The 18,594-nt window shown below is 37.9% G+C and overlaps 1 protein-coding gene across 1 annotated transcript in view; it reads right to left on the bottom strand.

Annotated features, from left to right (window-relative positions):
- dpy19l1 (dpy-19-like 1 (C. elegans)) overlaps positions 1 to 18,594 on the bottom strand; it is a 37,038-nt gene that overhangs the window by 3,220 nt on the left and 15,224 nt on the right. The window contains exons 6-17 of the mRNA XM_015368866.1: positions 18,367 to 18,460; positions 18,141 to 18,198; positions 17,771 to 17,862; positions 14,197 to 14,296; positions 9,717 to 9,794; positions 7,353 to 7,439; positions 7,167 to 7,226; positions 4,973 to 5,053; positions 4,513 to 4,614; positions 3,838 to 3,909; positions 2,167 to 2,246; positions 1,979 to 2,003 (exon numbers count right to left, since the gene is read on the bottom strand). Coding sequence (XP_015224352.1) covers positions 1,979 to 2,003; positions 2,167 to 2,246; positions 3,838 to 3,909; positions 4,513 to 4,614; positions 4,973 to 5,053; positions 7,167 to 7,226; positions 7,353 to 7,439; positions 9,717 to 9,794; positions 14,197 to 14,296; positions 17,771 to 17,862; positions 18,141 to 18,198; positions 18,367 to 18,460 — 929 coding nt within the window. The remainder of the gene's footprint in view (positions 1 to 1,978; positions 2,004 to 2,166; positions 2,247 to 3,837; positions 3,910 to 4,512; positions 4,615 to 4,972; positions 5,054 to 7,166; positions 7,227 to 7,352; positions 7,440 to 9,716; positions 9,795 to 14,196; positions 14,297 to 17,770; positions 17,863 to 18,140; positions 18,199 to 18,366; positions 18,461 to 18,594) is intronic.

The raw sequence follows: 18,594 nt of genomic DNA, 5'->3' as shown, positions 1-18,594 counted from the left end.
GTGGAACCAACTACCAGTTTTGGTCCGTGAGGCAGACACCCTGTCTACTTTTAAGGGTAGGCTTAAAACTTTCCTTGTTGATAAAGCTTATAGTTAGGGTGGCTCAGGTTATCCTGAGCATCTCTATAGTTATGCTGCTATAGGCTTAGACGTCTGGAGGACATAGGGACCCCCAATTCATCATTCTGCTTCATTTTATCTCTATTCTCCCACTCTGCAGAATCTATTACTTAATCTATAACGTTCTGCTCTCTCTGCTTTTTCTCATAGTAGCTTCTCCTCGTCTGTTCCTGTTTGGCTGTGTGACACCATCCTGGAGAGATGGAGATGATTGTATCTCTGCTTCTGTCTCTTTGAACCCCAGTCGGTCTCTGCAGAAGGCCGCTCACACCGAGCCTGGTTCTGCTGGATGTTTCTTCCTATTAGGGAGTTTTTCCTCTCCACTGTCACTACAAGCATGCTTAGTTTGAGGGATAGCATTCGAGTCAATGCAATCAACTGGTTTTCCTAAGATAGAAAACTTTTAATCAATTTGTCTGTATGATCTGGTTGAATTGCAAAGTGCCTTGAGATGACATGTTGTGAATTGGCGCTATATAAATAAACTGAATTGAAATTTAAATGCCAAGCTAACTCTTTTATTTAAAACTTTCGTAACTACTGCTTGTTACTACTACTACTTGTTTAAATACACTTGAATAAGAAATATAAATTCAAGTTTGATATGTTTTTTCATCCTCTCATGCAAACAGGTAACAAACAAACAACCTCTAGCACAGCTGTAACTTCTCTTAAATTAATTATAGTACAGTGGTGAGAAAAAACATTTGTGTGGCATGGTAACAATAATAGCTGCACTTATAGGTATTTTTTTGGGGGGAAGTGGTGTCTCTTATAAAAGCAACAGTAACACAGCATTTCAGAAACGGAACATGGCACCATCAGCACTGCATGGTGGTGGTAGTATGATGGTCTGGGCCTGCTGTGAAATGGAACCGCTGACAGTAATGTGCACAAAAAAATAAATACTAATCTCTGATTTATATTTTTTTGTGAAATCAACAGAAGGAAATTTTAGTTCTGCAGCAGCAAAATTATAGAATGGCCTAGTTAAAGTCCTTACCTGAATACTACAGATGTTTTTAGAGGTGCTGAGACGAGGGGTTAACTTTTTTTCCTTCTAATGTGGATGATTTATAACAGCTTCAGAGATCAGGTGTTCCTTCACAAAGCTGTGCAGGACTCCTTGTAAGTAAAGTAAGCACTTTTTGCTGCTTCAGGCAGCCCAACCAGTCAGTAGGTTTAGGAAGAAGTCATTTTTTAAACACAATGATGGATTTCTGTTTTCATTTTCAAATCAAACATTTTCTTTTAAACCCTGTTTTTGGTTTGCCAGTGATAATTTTGTCTAAAATCCAATATCTACTGAACGACATTTATTTTTGTTTACACTCGGTGTACAAAATGACAAATAAATCTGTCTAAGTCTCTAAGTCTAAATCTATTCAAGGATCTTGGAGGTCAAATGTGTGGGAAAGGGAGAAATAAAAAAGAAATGCTAAATAGATTAAAAGTTTTTCTCACTACTTTAGAGGCTGAATACTAAAATAAGCTTTTTTCTTTAAACTTTTGTCACTGTCAGTTCTGCTCAAACTCTGCTGTGGATGAACATCTTCTCTGTACAGCGAACAATATAGCAGAAAATTACACCAGACAGCCAGGAGAGAAGTGGAAAAAAGGAAGCAGAGTCAATTTTCACAGCAAAGGACAAACTGCTTTTCATTTTTGGGTAGTGATGACAGGGAAGAAAATCACTTAGGGAGACATGACAGAACAGACTTCAAAGCTGAGGAGAAATGAACTGAAATCTACAGAAAATGAGCTACAGAAACGGAACAAGGCAATAAATGGGATCTGAGAAATGACTCAGTCTTTACACAAATAAAACACAATAATATGTGAAACTTCATTTTCTCACCTCTCCTTTCGCAGCTACATCAGGCCTGCAAAAAAAAAAAAAAAAAACAGATGAGAATAGAAAGCCTTTTCCACAGGACACAAAATCTTTCATTAGAAACGCAAACACACACAAAAAAAAACAGAATGGAAATGTTTAGAATATTATAACAAGGATAAAAATAAACAAAAGCAGAGAAAAGGATTCACCCTGTAGCTTCGTCAACATCTTCCGTCTTTCTAGACGTCTTTGCTTCTTGTGTTAGAGTCCGAAACAAATCCTGCACAGTCTGCAGAGGACAGTTAGGAGTGTTAGCACCGACTCATGGATCTTTTAATGTCGTGATTGCAGAAGTTTATTGGATGTTTCTTGTAATAACACTCCTTCTACAGACAGCTTATGTTGCTCTGCCAAAATGATCCATGTATTCTTAGTGTAGCGTGGGTAGGGCATAATAAGATTAAGCTAAAGGAAGCAGTCACCTCATGCACCCCCCACCTCGCTCATATTTTTCATCATCAAGAAAAAACCTGCTGGTATAAGAATCTGAAAAACATGTTTCCTTTTCACAGAAACAAAGCTTTAGCAGAGCAACCTTATTCATGTGGATTTATTAGATCAGCTGCTTATTTTATTGCAGCAGTTTGGTTTGGTTGTGTATAAAAGAGCTATAAAAGGGTTTTTGTCTTTATGGCTGACAGCACAAAGTGCTTCATAGAACAGTACGGGGTTTACAGTGAGACCTGACCGTATTATTGCTTAATTCATGATCCCACACTCAAGTTACTTCATAAAATAATAATAAAAAAAAAAACATTCAATCACCCTTAAGATAAGTACTTTAATTCCTTAGGATTTTAGGTTGCTTTACAGAAGGTTGTAGCTCTGGCTTCCTAAGGTAAGAGTGGGCTTTTTACTTAGTTATGCACCTGATCTTGCATGCGTAATTCTGCATACATACAGCAGATTATTTAATTGCAATATGATATAGTTTTAATTCAGTCCAATTTGTTTGCTGCAATGTCAAGCAAAACAGTAATATCAGACTGGAACCTGATGGTTTCCTTTATGCGTGCATGTCAGTAAATTAGACGATCCTTAAAAAGTAAAAAAAATAATGTGAATCAATCAACCCCTAATAATATTATTATATAATTTATATTCATCACACAAAGCGATGTGCCTTAGGCTCCTTTGGAAGTTGACTAAACAGTCAGCATTTCTCAGACTAGTCAACCATTCTCTTTTCTGCATAACCTTAAGTTTGTATCCTGCTGTTTTTGACCCCCATCTGAGGTGCTCTACTGGCCAAACACACTTAATTAAAACATTGTTTTGTTTTCTTAAGTTAAAAAAGGAGTTTTTAAATATCAAAATAAGTTTTAAATCATATGTAATCTTTATTTTAAATAGTTTCTCTCTGGATTTCGAGATCTAAGCAGTTAAGATCTTGGAACTGAACATCTAATCAAACATAAATTCTTATCAGCATCTTTAATATAATATAAAACTGAATCTTTAATGGATATCTATCGATAATATATACACTTTAACTGGCTAAATCAACATATTTTCATTATTTCTGCTGTAGTATGCCGCCATCAGCCACTTGTTTTAATTTATTTTAAGAACCTATTCTAGTCAAACTACAAACCGTAGCTCAGCAATGCTTAAAGCTTTATTACATGCGATTATTAGGATCCAGTTAGGGAAACAGGGAAAAAAATCCTGACTTGTGGCTTAACATGTAAATACATTTAAATAAACATCTAAGTAAAGTTTTATTTCTTAAGAGGATTATGTAACAAGTTTTTTTTTAAATAAGCAAGACTTATGTATGTTTAACTTATTCAAAGTTCTTTTCGTGTGGCAGAACTCACCCTGCCTGCAATGAGAGCGACCACCAGCAGGTTGATGGGCAGCAGCAGCGTTTTAAGGTAACGGACAGGCGTCTGCGGGAGAAGGACGAGACCGGAAATATTATTCAGCAAAATTCATGGATTTGAAAATGAACACGTAAAAGAATTAAAAAGGTTAAAAAGCTGATGACGAGTCTACATTCACTTCTTGAGGAAATAACTTAAAATTAGAGGAAAAACTGAGAAAAAGAAGAAAAATGCTAACATCTGTGTTATATATCAAGGACATAAGCAATATAAATCGGGTAGATAATAGTGAGTCTGCTTTCATCCTTATACTTGTCAAGTTGAAAAGCGTGCATTAGCCTCTCTGTGCTGCCTTCACATCTTCCACACAAAATCAGATCATTCAGCTCACAGCTCAGCTGAGAACAAGCTGTCAAGTTGTGCTGCCAGGATTTTTGTTTCCTGTCAGCACAAATCTTGTTCCATCTGAAGTTTGACAGGAAGCAGCAAGCGTTTTAACATTTCTGACATCTGTAAAGAAATCCTGGTGACATTTTAACAACCACTGACGCGGCTTGTTGCCTATACTGAGCAGCATGGACTTGCGATTTGCCATCAAAGATTTCATTATTCAGTAGCAGAAACATAAAAAACGGCTCTGGTGAGAGAAAACATTTCCATTTGTCTTGCCTCAAACTCCATGAAGTCAAACTCAGCAGCACAGGTGTACATCAGAGTGTGGAAGTCTTTGTAACTTGTGAATTTGGATTTGATCAGTCCACTGATGTGAGCCTGGGAGGAAGGAAAAATAATGCATCTGTTTTAAAACAGAAAGTGCCTCCTCTGCCTAACTACCTGATTTTACATAGAAATGGGTTGAAAAATCACCTGAGTTACTTAATTTAACAATTTCCTACGTCAAACATTACAAAGGTTAAACGTTTACATCAGTAGCTTCTCAAAGTGTATACTTGGATCATGTTTTGAAATAAATTACTGTTTTAAGTGGATATATATATATACATATATACATACACACATATACATATATATATCTATATATATATATATATATATATAGATATATATATACCAATACAATGTCCAAACATCACTAGCAGTATTCAGACATGAAACTTCAGTGTCTTACATCATCAGAGGCACCAAACACAGTGGAGAGCAGAAATTTCAGCAGAACTGTGGAGCCGACCCAGGCCAGACCCTGCATGACCTGTTGATGGAAACACAAAGTATTTATCATCCACTAGTCATCAAAGTCCTTTTGTTATAAGTAATAAGATTAAGCTAGGTAAGCTAATAAATAACATACTATAATCTATTATAACAGACTCTGTGTCACATACAATTCACATCATTTCACCTCCCTTTGTAAGCCTGTAAGAAACCTCCCCAAACACCAAAACAATAGAAATAATAAAAGAGTCAAACAGATGAGAGTAAAAGAAAAAAAAGAAAAATCCTGAGCAGAACATCTTTATGGTCAAATGAGGATTGAATTTTAGAAAAAATAAGCGGTTTTAACATAATCCAAGAGATCGATTACTACCAATACTACCGACTACTATGATAACCTGTAGGCATTTTATTAAATTAACATCTCTCTGCATTTTTGTGCCACATAAAAGATCAGATGTGCATCGGATTTAGCCAAGTGTTCTGAGTAGCATTTGACAAAAAAAAAAAATCAGATCTGTGTTGACTTCCATGAAAAGGACAAAAGAAAAGAAAATTTGGAAATGGGTCACTTCAGGCTGCAGTGTGAACGTAGCCATAGAGTACCAATTAAGTTCTAATAAACTCTGATTTACTGATGAAAATGTGAACTATTAAAATAAGCTTAGATTACATTTATTTCAAAGGCACTGTTGAACATATAAAATCCAGTATTAACAGCAGACGTCACTAATTGTTGCACAAAGGATTACAGTTTAAAGGAGAATTCCGGTTTTTAACACTTTTAGCCCATTTTCTGTAGTGTCCAGGATGAAATCGAATGATCGACACCAAAATTTTGACAATTGGTCCTGTCTCTGCTTTTTGGCTCATGCAGAATCACCCCCTGGCTGCTTCAGAATGGCTTCCATAGTGCATGTCCGATAATGTCCTTAAAACAACCTTAAACGTTCTTTTTTTAAAATATGCTACTCACCGGGTCGTCAGCGCTGTTCAATGACGTTCCAAAAAAAGTTTCGTAAAGAAAAAACGTTCCTGTAGTGTTTTATTTAGCATTTTGTAAATCCCATTGAGTTCTGTTGGAATATATCCCTCCGCCACCGGAAACGGAAATGGGGCCTGTTTCGCTTCACTCTGTGTACTCCGACGTCGAGAATCAAGAATCCACCTTTAGTATTCCATTTTCAGAGTTTTTTAAAGTGTTTAACAGAGACGTTAGCACCTCGATGTCGGAGTACACAGAGTGAAGCGAAAAGACTACAACTGTGTAAACAGGCCCCATTTCCGTTTCCGGTGGCAGGGGAATATTGACTATTCCTACAGAACTCAATGGGATTTACAAAATGCTAAATAAAACACTACAGGAACGTTTTTTCTTTACGAAACTTTTTTTGGAACGTCATTGAACAGCGCTGACGACCCGGTGAGTAGCATATTTTAAAAAAAGAACGTTTAAGGTTGTTTTAAGGACATTATCGGACATGCACTATGAAAGCCATTCTGAAGCAGCCAGGGGGGGACTCTGCATGAGCCAAAAAGCAGAGACAGGAGCAATTGTCAAAATTTTGGTGTCGATTATTCGATTTCATCCTGGACACTATAGAAAATGGGCTAAAAGTGTTAAAAACCGTAATTCTCCTTTAACAAGGGATTTATTTCTATTTCCTTCTTTTATTTGTTTTTAATCAATCTTAGATTATACTGCTAAGTAAAGATGAACACATTTTAAGGCTCTTAACACATCTACACTGGAGGTTGGCATTCAGGTGGGCTTGAAAGTTTCCATACTCTCCCATTAAAGAAAAAAATATAAATTCAGTTTTGTGGTAATTAAAATACCACAAAAATGAAAAGGTGATAATAAATAAAAGTTTACTGATGATAATTTAGTAAAATAATATATTGATTGTGAATTTTTGTTTAAAAAAACTTCTAAAAGACAAACTGTTCCAGACAAATTAAAGCACAATATATAATGCATCTATAATAAAAAAGACCAGGTAATGTCAAATGATTTTTAATTAAAACTTTGAAGCTTTGGCTTTTCTATTTTTCATGTAAGCACAATGTAATTCTATTTAAAGTGTCACCACATAAAATATGCTTAATCCATCAGAGTACAAGAAAAGCATTAGGTTATTTCTTCTCACCCAGATGATAATGCCAGGTTTGAACAACTGGATGAACCGATCTCTTAAAGCGATGATGACCTAAAACAGGGAGGAAAAAAAACAACAAACACCTGTTTGAATCTCCCTTGGAATAAAAAAATACAGATTTTTATAAACGCACATCTGGTTAATTTGACATGTTCACACAGAACATGAAAAACTCACCCATATGGAAATGAGAGAAGAGGCATAAAAAGATGTGAGAAGCATTGAGTTCCCAAACATCAGGATGAAGCAGAACCCCAGCGTGACCTGAGGAAAACAGAGTACAAATATTTATTTAACTCCTATTGAAATCTGAGCTTTCACTGCCAACAGCCAGTGTAAACACAAAAGAGAGGTACAGCTTATCAGTGTAACTTCAGGACAGATCAGGTAGGGAAACTTGCTTTACAGCTGAAAAATGATCAACACAATCGCTCAATGACAGGATTCAAATAAGAAAAGATTGGTGCAAATATCACTTAAAATATTAGACTGAAGTGGGAGAGAACAATTATAGCTCATCACATTTTAATTTACATGAATTATGGCTTAAATAATAAAGGTTCTTCTTCCATCTGTTTGGTCCTGAAACGGTAACCAGATTGTAGGAGCTGAAATTCTCTCTGAAGATGGTGATTAGGTGAGATGTGAATGGCTTTCACCTTTTATGTGACTCTCTTTAAAAACGTTGCTATATATCAGATAATTTACTACCCATAATTTTCTTTTTACTACATACTCTGTTTCCAGCGGTCTGAGCAGCATGTATTATAGTATCTCTGCCTGGGTGAGCAGGGTGGTCTGCTGCGTTCCGAGATAGTAACGGATCTAACTATGTATTATGCTATGAATTCATAGCCATGAGCAGAAAATAATCTCATTTAACAAATCCCTGAAACTTAATTCCAGTGAAGTACAGAAAACCGAATCACTCTCCATTACACAGATGCTGATTATCAACTGGGGTTGCTGAGAATTGAGGGGCTCCATATTTCCGCTGATGAAGACATGTACGATTAGTGGATTAGGTTTTGTAAATGAGAAGAGCTATTGACACATAATACATATATATATACATATATACATACATACATATATATAAACTACCGTTCAAAAGTTTGGTGTCACATTGAAATGTCCTTATTTTTGAAGGAAAAGCACTTTACTTTTCAATAAAGATAACTTTAAACTAGCCTTAACTTTAAAGAAATACACTCTAATGTGGTTAATGACTATTCTAGCTGCAAATGTGTGGTTTTTGGTGTAAAATCTACATAGGTGTATAGAGGCCCATTTCCAGCAGCTATCACTCCAGTGTTCTAATAGTACAATGTGTTTGCTCATTGCTAATTGATGATTAGAAAACCCTTGTGCAATCATGTTCACAGATCTGAAAACAGTTTAGCTCGTTACAGAAGCTACAAAACTGACCTTCCTTTGAGCAGATTGAGTTTCTGGAGCATCACATTTGTGGGGTCAATTAAATGCTAAAATGGCCAGAAAAATAGAACTTTCATCTGAAACTCGACAGTCAATTCTTGTTCTTAGAAATAAAGGCTATTCCATGCAAGAAATTGCTTAGAAATTGAAGATTTCCTAAAATGGTGTGTACTACTCCCTCTCAGTAGGAATAAGCAGGAACTGGGTCAACCTGAGAAGGCTTTTCTCTGCCAATGGCACAAGGAGCAGAGCAGCAGCTCCTCCAGCGTGTGCACAGAGGGTATGTCGACTGAAAAGCACGTCAAGGGAAGGACGTTATACCTGTACTGACTGTGACTGCGTACTTAACTAAACAGCCTAACTGGAAAATGGGTTTTGTTTCTGTGCTTTGTTTATTTGTAAAAAAGATATAACTGGAGCCAATGTTGTTCTTGCAAAGGTTCAATGTTTTCAGTTTGAAATAACCATATTATTATTAAAGTTCAGGAGTCAGATATATGTACCTACTTACCTTTAGAAATTCATCACCTCAGAGGGTAGCTCTCATCAATATCAAAAGCATTCAACACGGCATAGAGGACACACACGTCAAACTGTGTCACTTCTATTTAAGTAGACAAAACCAAAGTCATTGCCGAGCTCTCTAAATTATGCACAGCCATATGCCTTCCTGTCCCAATCTTACCATAAAGGAGCTTTTCCTTATCTGTAGCAGCCACAGACTGCAGCTAAGAGCCCGGCAGGCTGAGGATTAGGACGACAGGAATGTGGACCGGAGGCACAAACTGTTACTTCCCCATATTTTCTAGGCTTATTGTAGTAAAAGGGAACAGTATATGTGTGGAGATATTAATAATGTTGAAGAAACCCATCCCAGCGTCTGCTGGTTCTGTTCTCGTCTTATGTGATATTCTTTCTGCTGTGAAGCTTATTAAGATAAGAACTGGACTGGAAAACATCCCAGCTTGGTGGACAACAGCTGAGAACAGTTTTGCTTTGTGCATCTTAAGTTCCACAGAAATACTTTGGTTTATATCAGAAGATGAATCCACAAATATATCAAAACCAATGATTTATGTAGATAGAGCAATGGAATTACTGTACCATGTGAGTGACAAGGATAGACTGCATCTTTGCAGCAGCAAGGTAGCCCAGGATGTAGGACGCAAACAGAGAAGCCACCTGAAACATAAAAAGGGCAGAAAGCTTAAAGAAATCCACAACCGGTCAGGCTAAAGGATTTGTTTAAGCAAAACAACTGCTTGTAAGAAAGCCTTCACATTTATTGGCCCCCAGTGTCAGATGTGCCATTTTTACCAAAGTGAGTTATTGTGCTCAGACTTATTATATACTTTCGTGAAATTATGCTTCGGCAACATCAGATAAATATGTTTTACAGCACATCCTTAACAGGTATGAAAATACTGCTAAAGCTGGTGGATGTGTGAGGAAAGTTTGTAGTTTCGTGTATTAAAGTCATATGAAGCTGCTCTAACAGATGTCTGCATTTCAAAAGTACTTAAAAGTAGAAATAAACAACACATTCTTGATAAGAAAAACTCCCCTCCCTGTCAAGGACATGTTACCAAGGATGCATTGCAAAGGATGCAAATGGGTTTAAGCTCTGGCTGCAGGGAGTCAGGGGGAGAGACGCTGTAGTGAGAAGAGCTCTGGCTACTTCTTTTCATACTAATTTCCACACATTGGACAATGAATTAGATACAGTCGGGGTAAAGAAGATAAGGGGCTTTGTGTATTTTTTTGACAGAAATATAGCTTGGTGGAAACGTACAAAACATATGTACGTAAAGTTCAATTAATTTTTTTTTTGAGTCAAAGAAAAGCTCAGGATTTAGCTCTAGGCTGGTATAGAAACAGCACCAAGCTCCTGTCTGATTTCCCTTCCTATATCTTCTGTTATAAACTGTGCTGATGCTGGGGCATGCTGGGAAAGTTAGGTTAGAGGAGGTCCATTTCTATAAAGCTACAGCTGTACGATGACATTATAGCAGGTTTTACTTTATCTAATGTAACACTACTTTTTATTTTCTAAGGAAAACTGAACTAAAGATAAAATTGTACTCTGATGGTTAATTTTTTTGTTAGTTAGGATTAGTTGGAGTCTGGTTTGGAAATTTTGAGAGGAATTATGACCTAAGATTACCAGAAACTGCTGGTTCCACCAGATCAGGGCTGGTAGTTTTTTTCTGACGTTTTTACTATAAAGACGTTTGTATAATCAGAACGTTAAGCCCCTGTCACACCTTGACGATTTAGCCAGAGTATGCCTGACGTCCCACAATCTCCTAAAACGCTGGCATACGCTGAACTTTCTACGTATTTTTTCAATTTTGGGCATATACATTACAAATATATATAACGAGTCTAGAACTTATGTCCAGCCTAACTTATGAATAACGCACGGCAGCGTTGTGCCCATGAAATGTCACAAGCCAGTGTCTTAAGTAGTGTTGCACCAATACCAGTATCGGGCAGGGCCCCGATACTGCACTAATGTGGTGGTATCTGTATTGGTAAGTACCAACAAATAGGGCACTGATTTTGAGAGCCAAAAGTTTGTTCAACTATTGTCACCCATTCCAAGTAGGCAATAAAAAGTTCTACTGGATTCACTTTGTATTAGTCTTTATCCTGCTCTACAAAGATAGGCAGCAGCTTGACAAAGTCATGATGGCAATTATTTTACATCCAAGTAGTATGCAGTTCTTCATATATACACACACACACATCAATTTCAAACAGATGGTATTGGTATCGTATCAGTATCGGACGATACTACACAGCCAGGTATCAGGTATCGGGACCAAAAAATGGCATTGGCGCAACACCCGTCCTAAAGGGCTGGTTATACTCCTGCAGCAGTGTGTTGCAGTGAGCTTGTCGCAGGTATGACACAGACATTTTTAAATTATGCTTGAAATTGAAGCGTGGTTTGCGTTATGTTTATTTAATGCTACAACGCAAAAGGGGCGCCACAGTGTCTGCGGCACTGTCTACGGTCACCTACAATTTGGGAGTGGTGCAGCAGAATGTCTGCGGAGGGGGCAAGGACGTCTCTGCACTCACCACGACACCTACGCAGACAAACTAGTTTCGAAGTATAAACCAGCCTTAAGGGGAGCAGGGATTCGCCTGGATGCGCCTGGCCTGCATAAAAAGATTCATTTGATCGCAGTATTTCCTTGGTGGTGTTTGCCACCAATCAAAAAAAAAAAAAAGGAAAAATTTAATAAATAAAAAGGAAAAAGAAAGAGTGTTTGCGTTTTCAGCAGATTAAGCGTCATGTCTGCAAGTTTGTTGGCCGTGGCCGTGAACGCAGGGAGGATCCATCACACTCACATAGTACTGATGGTTTCCTCCTGTGAACCCCCTTTTATATCAAAACGCTGCCAACACACCGTTATACAGTAGCCGCAAGTTAGAAACACGTTTAGCGGTCATCTGCAACACGTCAGATACGTTGATATGCATTGGAGATAAGTTCTTGAGAAGTTATGCCTAAGTTATGCAGTTACTCATAGGTTTTGGATAGGCTAGACGCCACGACCTATGAGTAACTTACAATTAACGTATGTCAACGATCAGATAACTTACCTGTAACTTATGGCCCCAAGTATGGCATACATCCTTGCCGTATGTCGACGTGTGCCAACGTGCTTCTGCGTAATTTAGCATGCTCATAGCTTATATAAAATTGAGCCATAACTTCTCCAAAGTTACGAGCATTTTTGCCAGATTTTTCATATGTCAGGCATATGGTGGTCTAAATCATCTATGTGTGACATACAGGTTGAGTAAGGTAAGGAGCTCACACTCTCCACATGAAAAATACTATTTTGAAAAAGTAATAATCAGTTGAAAATAAAGGAAAACCCTTCTTGAGATCAAAAATCTCTTTTTCAAAGTGGACCAGGAAGGATTGCAGCCCCCTTTTGTTGGTTTTACTTTAACTTAAACTGTTTTAGTTGATGAGGGATTCCTAGAACAACCATCCATTTTGGCCCAGAAATAATTTGTGGTCTTCCAAAATGATGCAAGGATGCACGAGTTTTCTCTTCTGATAACTAAATAGAAGAAGATTGATGTAATAATTTATTCATCTTCCATAAAAATGAAGTTCATTGACTCAACCACTAATCATCGACTAAAATTAGAATTTTTTTTTCTTTATGTGAGTGTTACATAATTTTAAAGAAACAGCAGTAGAAGTAGGAAAATAAAAATGGCATTTTGATACCTGACAGAGTTTCAGAGGAAGGATTCTTCCACTGTTTAGATACATAATTCAGGGACTCAATTAAATAAAGGCCAACTTTAAGATCAGTTCTATCTGTAAAAGCTTGTGAGTCTTGATTTATATTCAAAAAAACATTCGCCTTATTCCCTGCAGGCTGGTGAGCCATCTGAGTGGGTGGATGTGTTTGGCTTTGAGTTGATTTTGTATGCAGTGGATGAAGCTAATTTAATAAGTGGCTTTCAAAAGTGAAACACTCAGTGGAAATAAAATGGCTTTTAGCTAACATCCTAGCATAGAAACAGCTCTAATAAAAATACTCAACTGTTCCTCGCTTCAACCTATGCTCTAATTTTAAACTTTTGAATCTGACTTGAATGTTTTTGAGCATTTATTTTAGTTTCACAAGCAGATTTTTTAAAGCAGTAGATTAAAGGATTCATATATCTTCTGCAGCTGATAGCTTTTATTGAGTAAAAGTCTAGAATATTGAGTCAAACAGGCTGAAACTGAGGCCCAGTCTGACAGACTCACAGAACAGCTTGAAGGCATCAGTTTAACGCTATTAGGATCATTATCATTGATGATGTATGAGTTTATTACACCCAAATATTAACTGCCTGTTGTGTTTCAGAACTGTTTTCCCCAGTAGTTTATCTAATTTGGACAGTTCCTCTGTCTAGATATACAGGTATCATCGTCATTCTGGCAAAGATTTGGGAATAGAATGAGAGCAGAGTCCTTCAGCTAAGAACAAAGTAATATTTTGATAACAAGTATGATGTAATGATGTGATGATGTTGCAGACGGGAGATGTATAAAATAATTCTTTAACAGTGAATCGTGGCCATTTCACGAGACGTGAGCCCGGCTGGTAAGCAGCTGCCTTCTGTAACTCAAAGCAACTTCTCTGATCTGAGTAAGATTACAATTTCAATCAAAATCTGCTGTCATGTCTCATGGTTATTTAATAGATATAAATAATAATGTGTGATTTAAAGAGTTTGTCCCAAATTATCTCTTCTCAGGAAAAAGAACCGGAGTGAGAAATCTTCAAGGTGTAGGCAAAACTTTCCATCAACAACGCAAAGAACATTTTTATTACCTTTTACATTTTCTCCTGCTTGCAGTAGGAAGGCAAATCACCATCAATGATTTTTTGTGTAACACCTAATTGTTTGCCTGACTTTAGCTTCTCCTTTGCCATCTTCCTACTCAGTTTCTCTCATGCTTGCTGACAGCACTTCACTACAGTGTCAAGTATAGTATTTGTTAACAGCTTAAGTTTTCTCCTTCATCGACCAGGCCTGCCTACATCATCCTGCTTACCTGAGTGAGGAGCACAAACTGAGCAAACTGCCAAGGCAGCATGAAGCATAAATTGGAGATGCCTAGGGCGACCATGGATGTCCTGCTTGGGTTTTGTGTGCTGTTGAAAGAAGAGAGACGGGAGGTAAAAAAAAAAACAGCATAAAGCTGAGAATCCATTTGGCTAAAGGAGATAAGGAAAGCTGCATTGAGATGCCTGAGAAAAAAGAAAAATTAGAAGGCTCTATTAAAAAGCATGAAAAAAAACCCCACTGAACCTCATAATTCAGTGTGTTAGACATATGGAACAGAGACCATTTTACATTTACCGTTTAGCGAATGTGGAACAGCTTCCTAACAGGTCTCACCAGAACAAAGTGTTATTCACAAGATGATACGACATGACAAGATAATGTTTCGCTGCGGTAAGAGCTCTGGCTCTTCTAAGAGCCTCCTTCAGACTGCCACTTAGCTGATAACCGGAGCAGAACTTTGTTTCTATGAAGCACAAAAGCTGTTATATAGTTAGAGACACTGTGGAACATTACACAAAGGGGTTTTATTGGAGTGTACAGGGACAACTTAATTAGAACCATCTCAGTATTAATGAAATCATCCACCAAAAAGGAATGCACTCTGCTGTTTGGTCTGTTTTAGTCATCAAAGAGTAAAAAGATGCTCTGGTCTTGATCAGGTTTTAGAATTATTGACATATAACCAATTGAACCAATTGTATGAGGAAACACACAACCCATCTCAGATTATTATTTAAGACAGACAACCCCCCCCCCACAAACTGTGGGTATATGAAGGCATATGTATATATGAATGTATGTATATACAGTACAGTTTGTGTATATGAAAGAGTTATGCAGAGAATTCATTGCATTTTCTGCATCTTTTCTATGAAACACATACCCCATTTACACTACCCTTGAAAAACCGATCCATGCCGAGACCGGTCCGAGCTTCGATCAGTTAAATCTACAGTGTGTAATAATTACAGGGATATACAGTCAGAAATGTAATATATTATACTTATATATTATACATAACTATGTTATTTATCATCATCTACGAGCTCAGCCTCTCAACCTTAATATTTGCATTGCCTTAGAATTCGTTATTTATAATTACATAGGAGTGGGTCTCGCAGCCATGGAGGCAGACATCTTTGCGCTATGGCAGCGCAGAGCCAACAAACTAGCGATTGCGAGATCGCCCATTACGCTCGAAAGTAACTACGGCAAGTTGAGAGAGATGAACTGAGACGGTACTGAACAATAGATGGCAGTATTATGCCTGAGAATACTATCTGTAAAATTATCTATGTAAACAAACCTCATCACTTGAGAAGGTAGGTGATGCGGACGTCGTGGAAGACATTTTGTCCCGTAACGCTCGCCGTACTGTTGGGGGGGGAGAAGCGGTGGGGGGGAGATGTTCATGTTGCTGCGGTCTGCAGTCTGGACGTTAGATGTCGCTAAAAATTACACACTGTAGCTTTAATCAGGCCGAGCTTGGTTCTGACGACCGTTTACACATCACGCTATCTTGGTTCCTCGACTTTTCACCTCCTAGTGACGATCTGTGGTATTACTGCCAGTATTGAAGGAGGAAATCAAGCAGTTGGTGGCGGTAATGCACCAAAAGTTGTTTACCAACCGCCATAAAACACAAGAAGAAGAAGACGAAGGAGGGAATCAAGCAAATCAAAATGTTGCGTGGAGAAGATTTCGATTGTTGTTTATAATTGTTCTTCTTCTGTTTTGTGTTTGTTGGGAAGCAACTTCTGGAGGGGCATTACCACCAACTACTGGAATGGAGTGTGAATCGGGATGTGCAGCCAGACGGAGATGACGCGTTCTGCTCATGCGCTCTTGTTATCAGAGAACCGAGCCAGGGAAAAACTGAGCCAAGCCCACCTCTGGAACTGGTCTACAGTTAGCGCGGTCCGGTTGTGTCTAGCTCGGGTTAGTTCAGTTTGCTTTCCATTTACACACGATAAGCAGCTCTCTGATATGTCCAGCTAATTTTTTTTCACAGAACGTTGCTGCACTAATAGTTGTCCAAATCCTGTCTTTAACCCTTGATGTTCTTCTACGTCCGGCTCCCTTGCGGCGTGAATCCCTGGGGGGGACTGACAAAGAGTATGCGAACACTGCACAATATAAGCCAGTGATAAATGCAGAAGTGAGACCAAAACAACTCTTCCTATTGATTTTAAGACTGTTAAACCTGCTTCATTTCCCCTTTTTTTCATGCTAAAATTGTTACCGGCTATATTTTACAATGGATTAGTACACAAAGTGTAAAGAAGCTATAATGGTTGCATAATTTCAAGCATTTAATGCTCGATCATTATGCTTTGATTACCAGAGTTAATATGTAAAGGCCAGAAATTACTCTAATGCAGGCATCCCAAACCTCGGTCCTCGAGGCCCGCTGTCCTGCAGGTTTAAGAGGTTTCCTTGCTCCAGCCCAGCTGATTTTAATTGAAAGCTGATTAACAAGCTTTTGGTCTACTGCAATCATTATAATCAGCTGTGCTAAAGCAGGGAAACCTCTAAAACCTGCAGGACAGCGGGCCTCGAGGACCGAGGTTGGGGATGCCTGCTCTAATGTGTGCAACTTCTAACACATTTAGATAATTTTATAAATATAGCGAGATAAGTCTAGCTGCCTTTAGGGAACTGTTTTAAGAATCTGGATGCTGTAATTGTTCTGTTTCTTGTTGGGATGGGGTAATTTCTCTAAGTTTAAAGCTGTCAGGCAAAAAAAAAAAATTTTTTTTATTTATTTTTTCCACTTTGCTGTCTGCTTGACCCAACACTGCACCGTCCTACAGAGGCTGTTTATGAATACTTCCTTTGATTATATATTGAGTTTGCAGCAGAGCGGGATGCAGTGGAAGGTTACATTTCTCAAAATAAAGCATGGTTTCTGCTTCTCTAAGGTCCCTGCCAATGCATTTCTTCAGAGATATGGAGCTTACACAAACCAGGATACTGTAAACCTGCAAACTACTGCTGGTATGTGGTCCAATTTATTGTGACTAATGGATCCAGGAAACATGATCAAGATGGTATTCAAAGGGTCCAATGAAATGGAAGCAGCTGGATGTTCAAGAATGTCTAAGCAGGGGTCACCAACCTATTTAAGGCTGAGGGCCAGCGTTCATCTAACTTTGTGCATTATAAAAGTATTTTAATTGTTTCTTTTAATTTCTAATTTTATTTTAGACATGCTCGATAAATTATCAAAAAAAGAAAAACTGAATATAATAAAATTTCAAACTCAGCCCACTGGTGAGTTGTTCTATTTTTAGAAGACACTGAGGGAAACCCATGCGGTTCCTGAGGGCCCTTTGGTGCCCGCAGGCACCGTGTTGGTGACCCCTAGTCTAGAGTATAAAGGATATGAATATTTTGATGTTAGTTGACAAAACTCAGCAGAATTATTGTTCAATCATTAAAAAAAAACAACTTGTGTGATTCTTGGGGCCACATGCTGCCCTCGATGGGTCTTATTATGATGATAAAAAACATTCTGAACCTGATATTAAATAACTCTACCCACTGTTTTGTATGTTTACCGTAAAATGTAGGTGAGAAGCAGCATCTGCAGGACTAAAAACGGGTAGGCAAAGCTCTCCCTCAGGGGTGGAGTCCACATCACACGAGTGCTCTATTTTCAGACATTCAGAAAAAAAAAAAAAAGCTCAATACACTTTATAAAATGTCCTAACCAGCAGCTAATTTTCAAAAAAAAAAAAACAACTGGTAGAAGTATAATATTCATGTAAAGCTCTGAGCTAAATTTAACTATTCAATCTTGTATATAGCCCACCATAGCAGTCCCACTGTTTAATAAACTGCTTTTTCAACCTGAAACTTAAACATTTCTAATCTGCTCAGAAAGGTTGGTGCTGATTTTTTTTAATATGGTAAAGAAAATAAACTCACTTCACCGTGATTGAAGAAAAAACACAATATGGTGACAACTCCACCCAATCGGCTTCCACTGGAAAATAAACACAAACAAATATTTAAAAGAGCAGGAGTCAGATGGAAGAAATAGTTTTTAAATCTTAAAAGTTGTCAGGAAAAGAAAGATTATTTGACTAAATGACACTGAGATTTTTTTTCCCCTAATTCTTTGGGGCAAAGCAAATGACAAAGGTTAACTTACCTGAGGTAGGTGCCGTATATAAAGAACAGGCTCATCATTGCTCCATTTAGCAGGAAGATACAGGCTACGTAGAAATACGCCGGGTCGCCCAGCCCTGATGTACATCGAATACACACATAAAAGAGAGTCAAAATTTTCTCCCAGTTGATTGGTTTGCAGCTCAAGCATGTTTAGAGATAGCCTCGTGAGACCATCCTGATCTCGCGTGCTTTCAAGGTTTCACTCGCA

This window comes from Cyprinodon variegatus, unplaced genomic scaffold (genome assembly GCF_000732505.1).
Source record: "Cyprinodon variegatus isolate N-32 unplaced genomic scaffold, C_variegatus-1.0 Scaffold0, whole genome shotgun sequence".
Classification (NCBI taxonomy): Eukaryota; Metazoa; Chordata; class Actinopteri; order Cyprinodontiformes; family Cyprinodontidae; genus Cyprinodon; species Cyprinodon variegatus.
The sequence above is the reverse complement of the archived record's forward strand: the minus strand, read 5'-3'. Positions and strand labels throughout refer to the sequence as shown.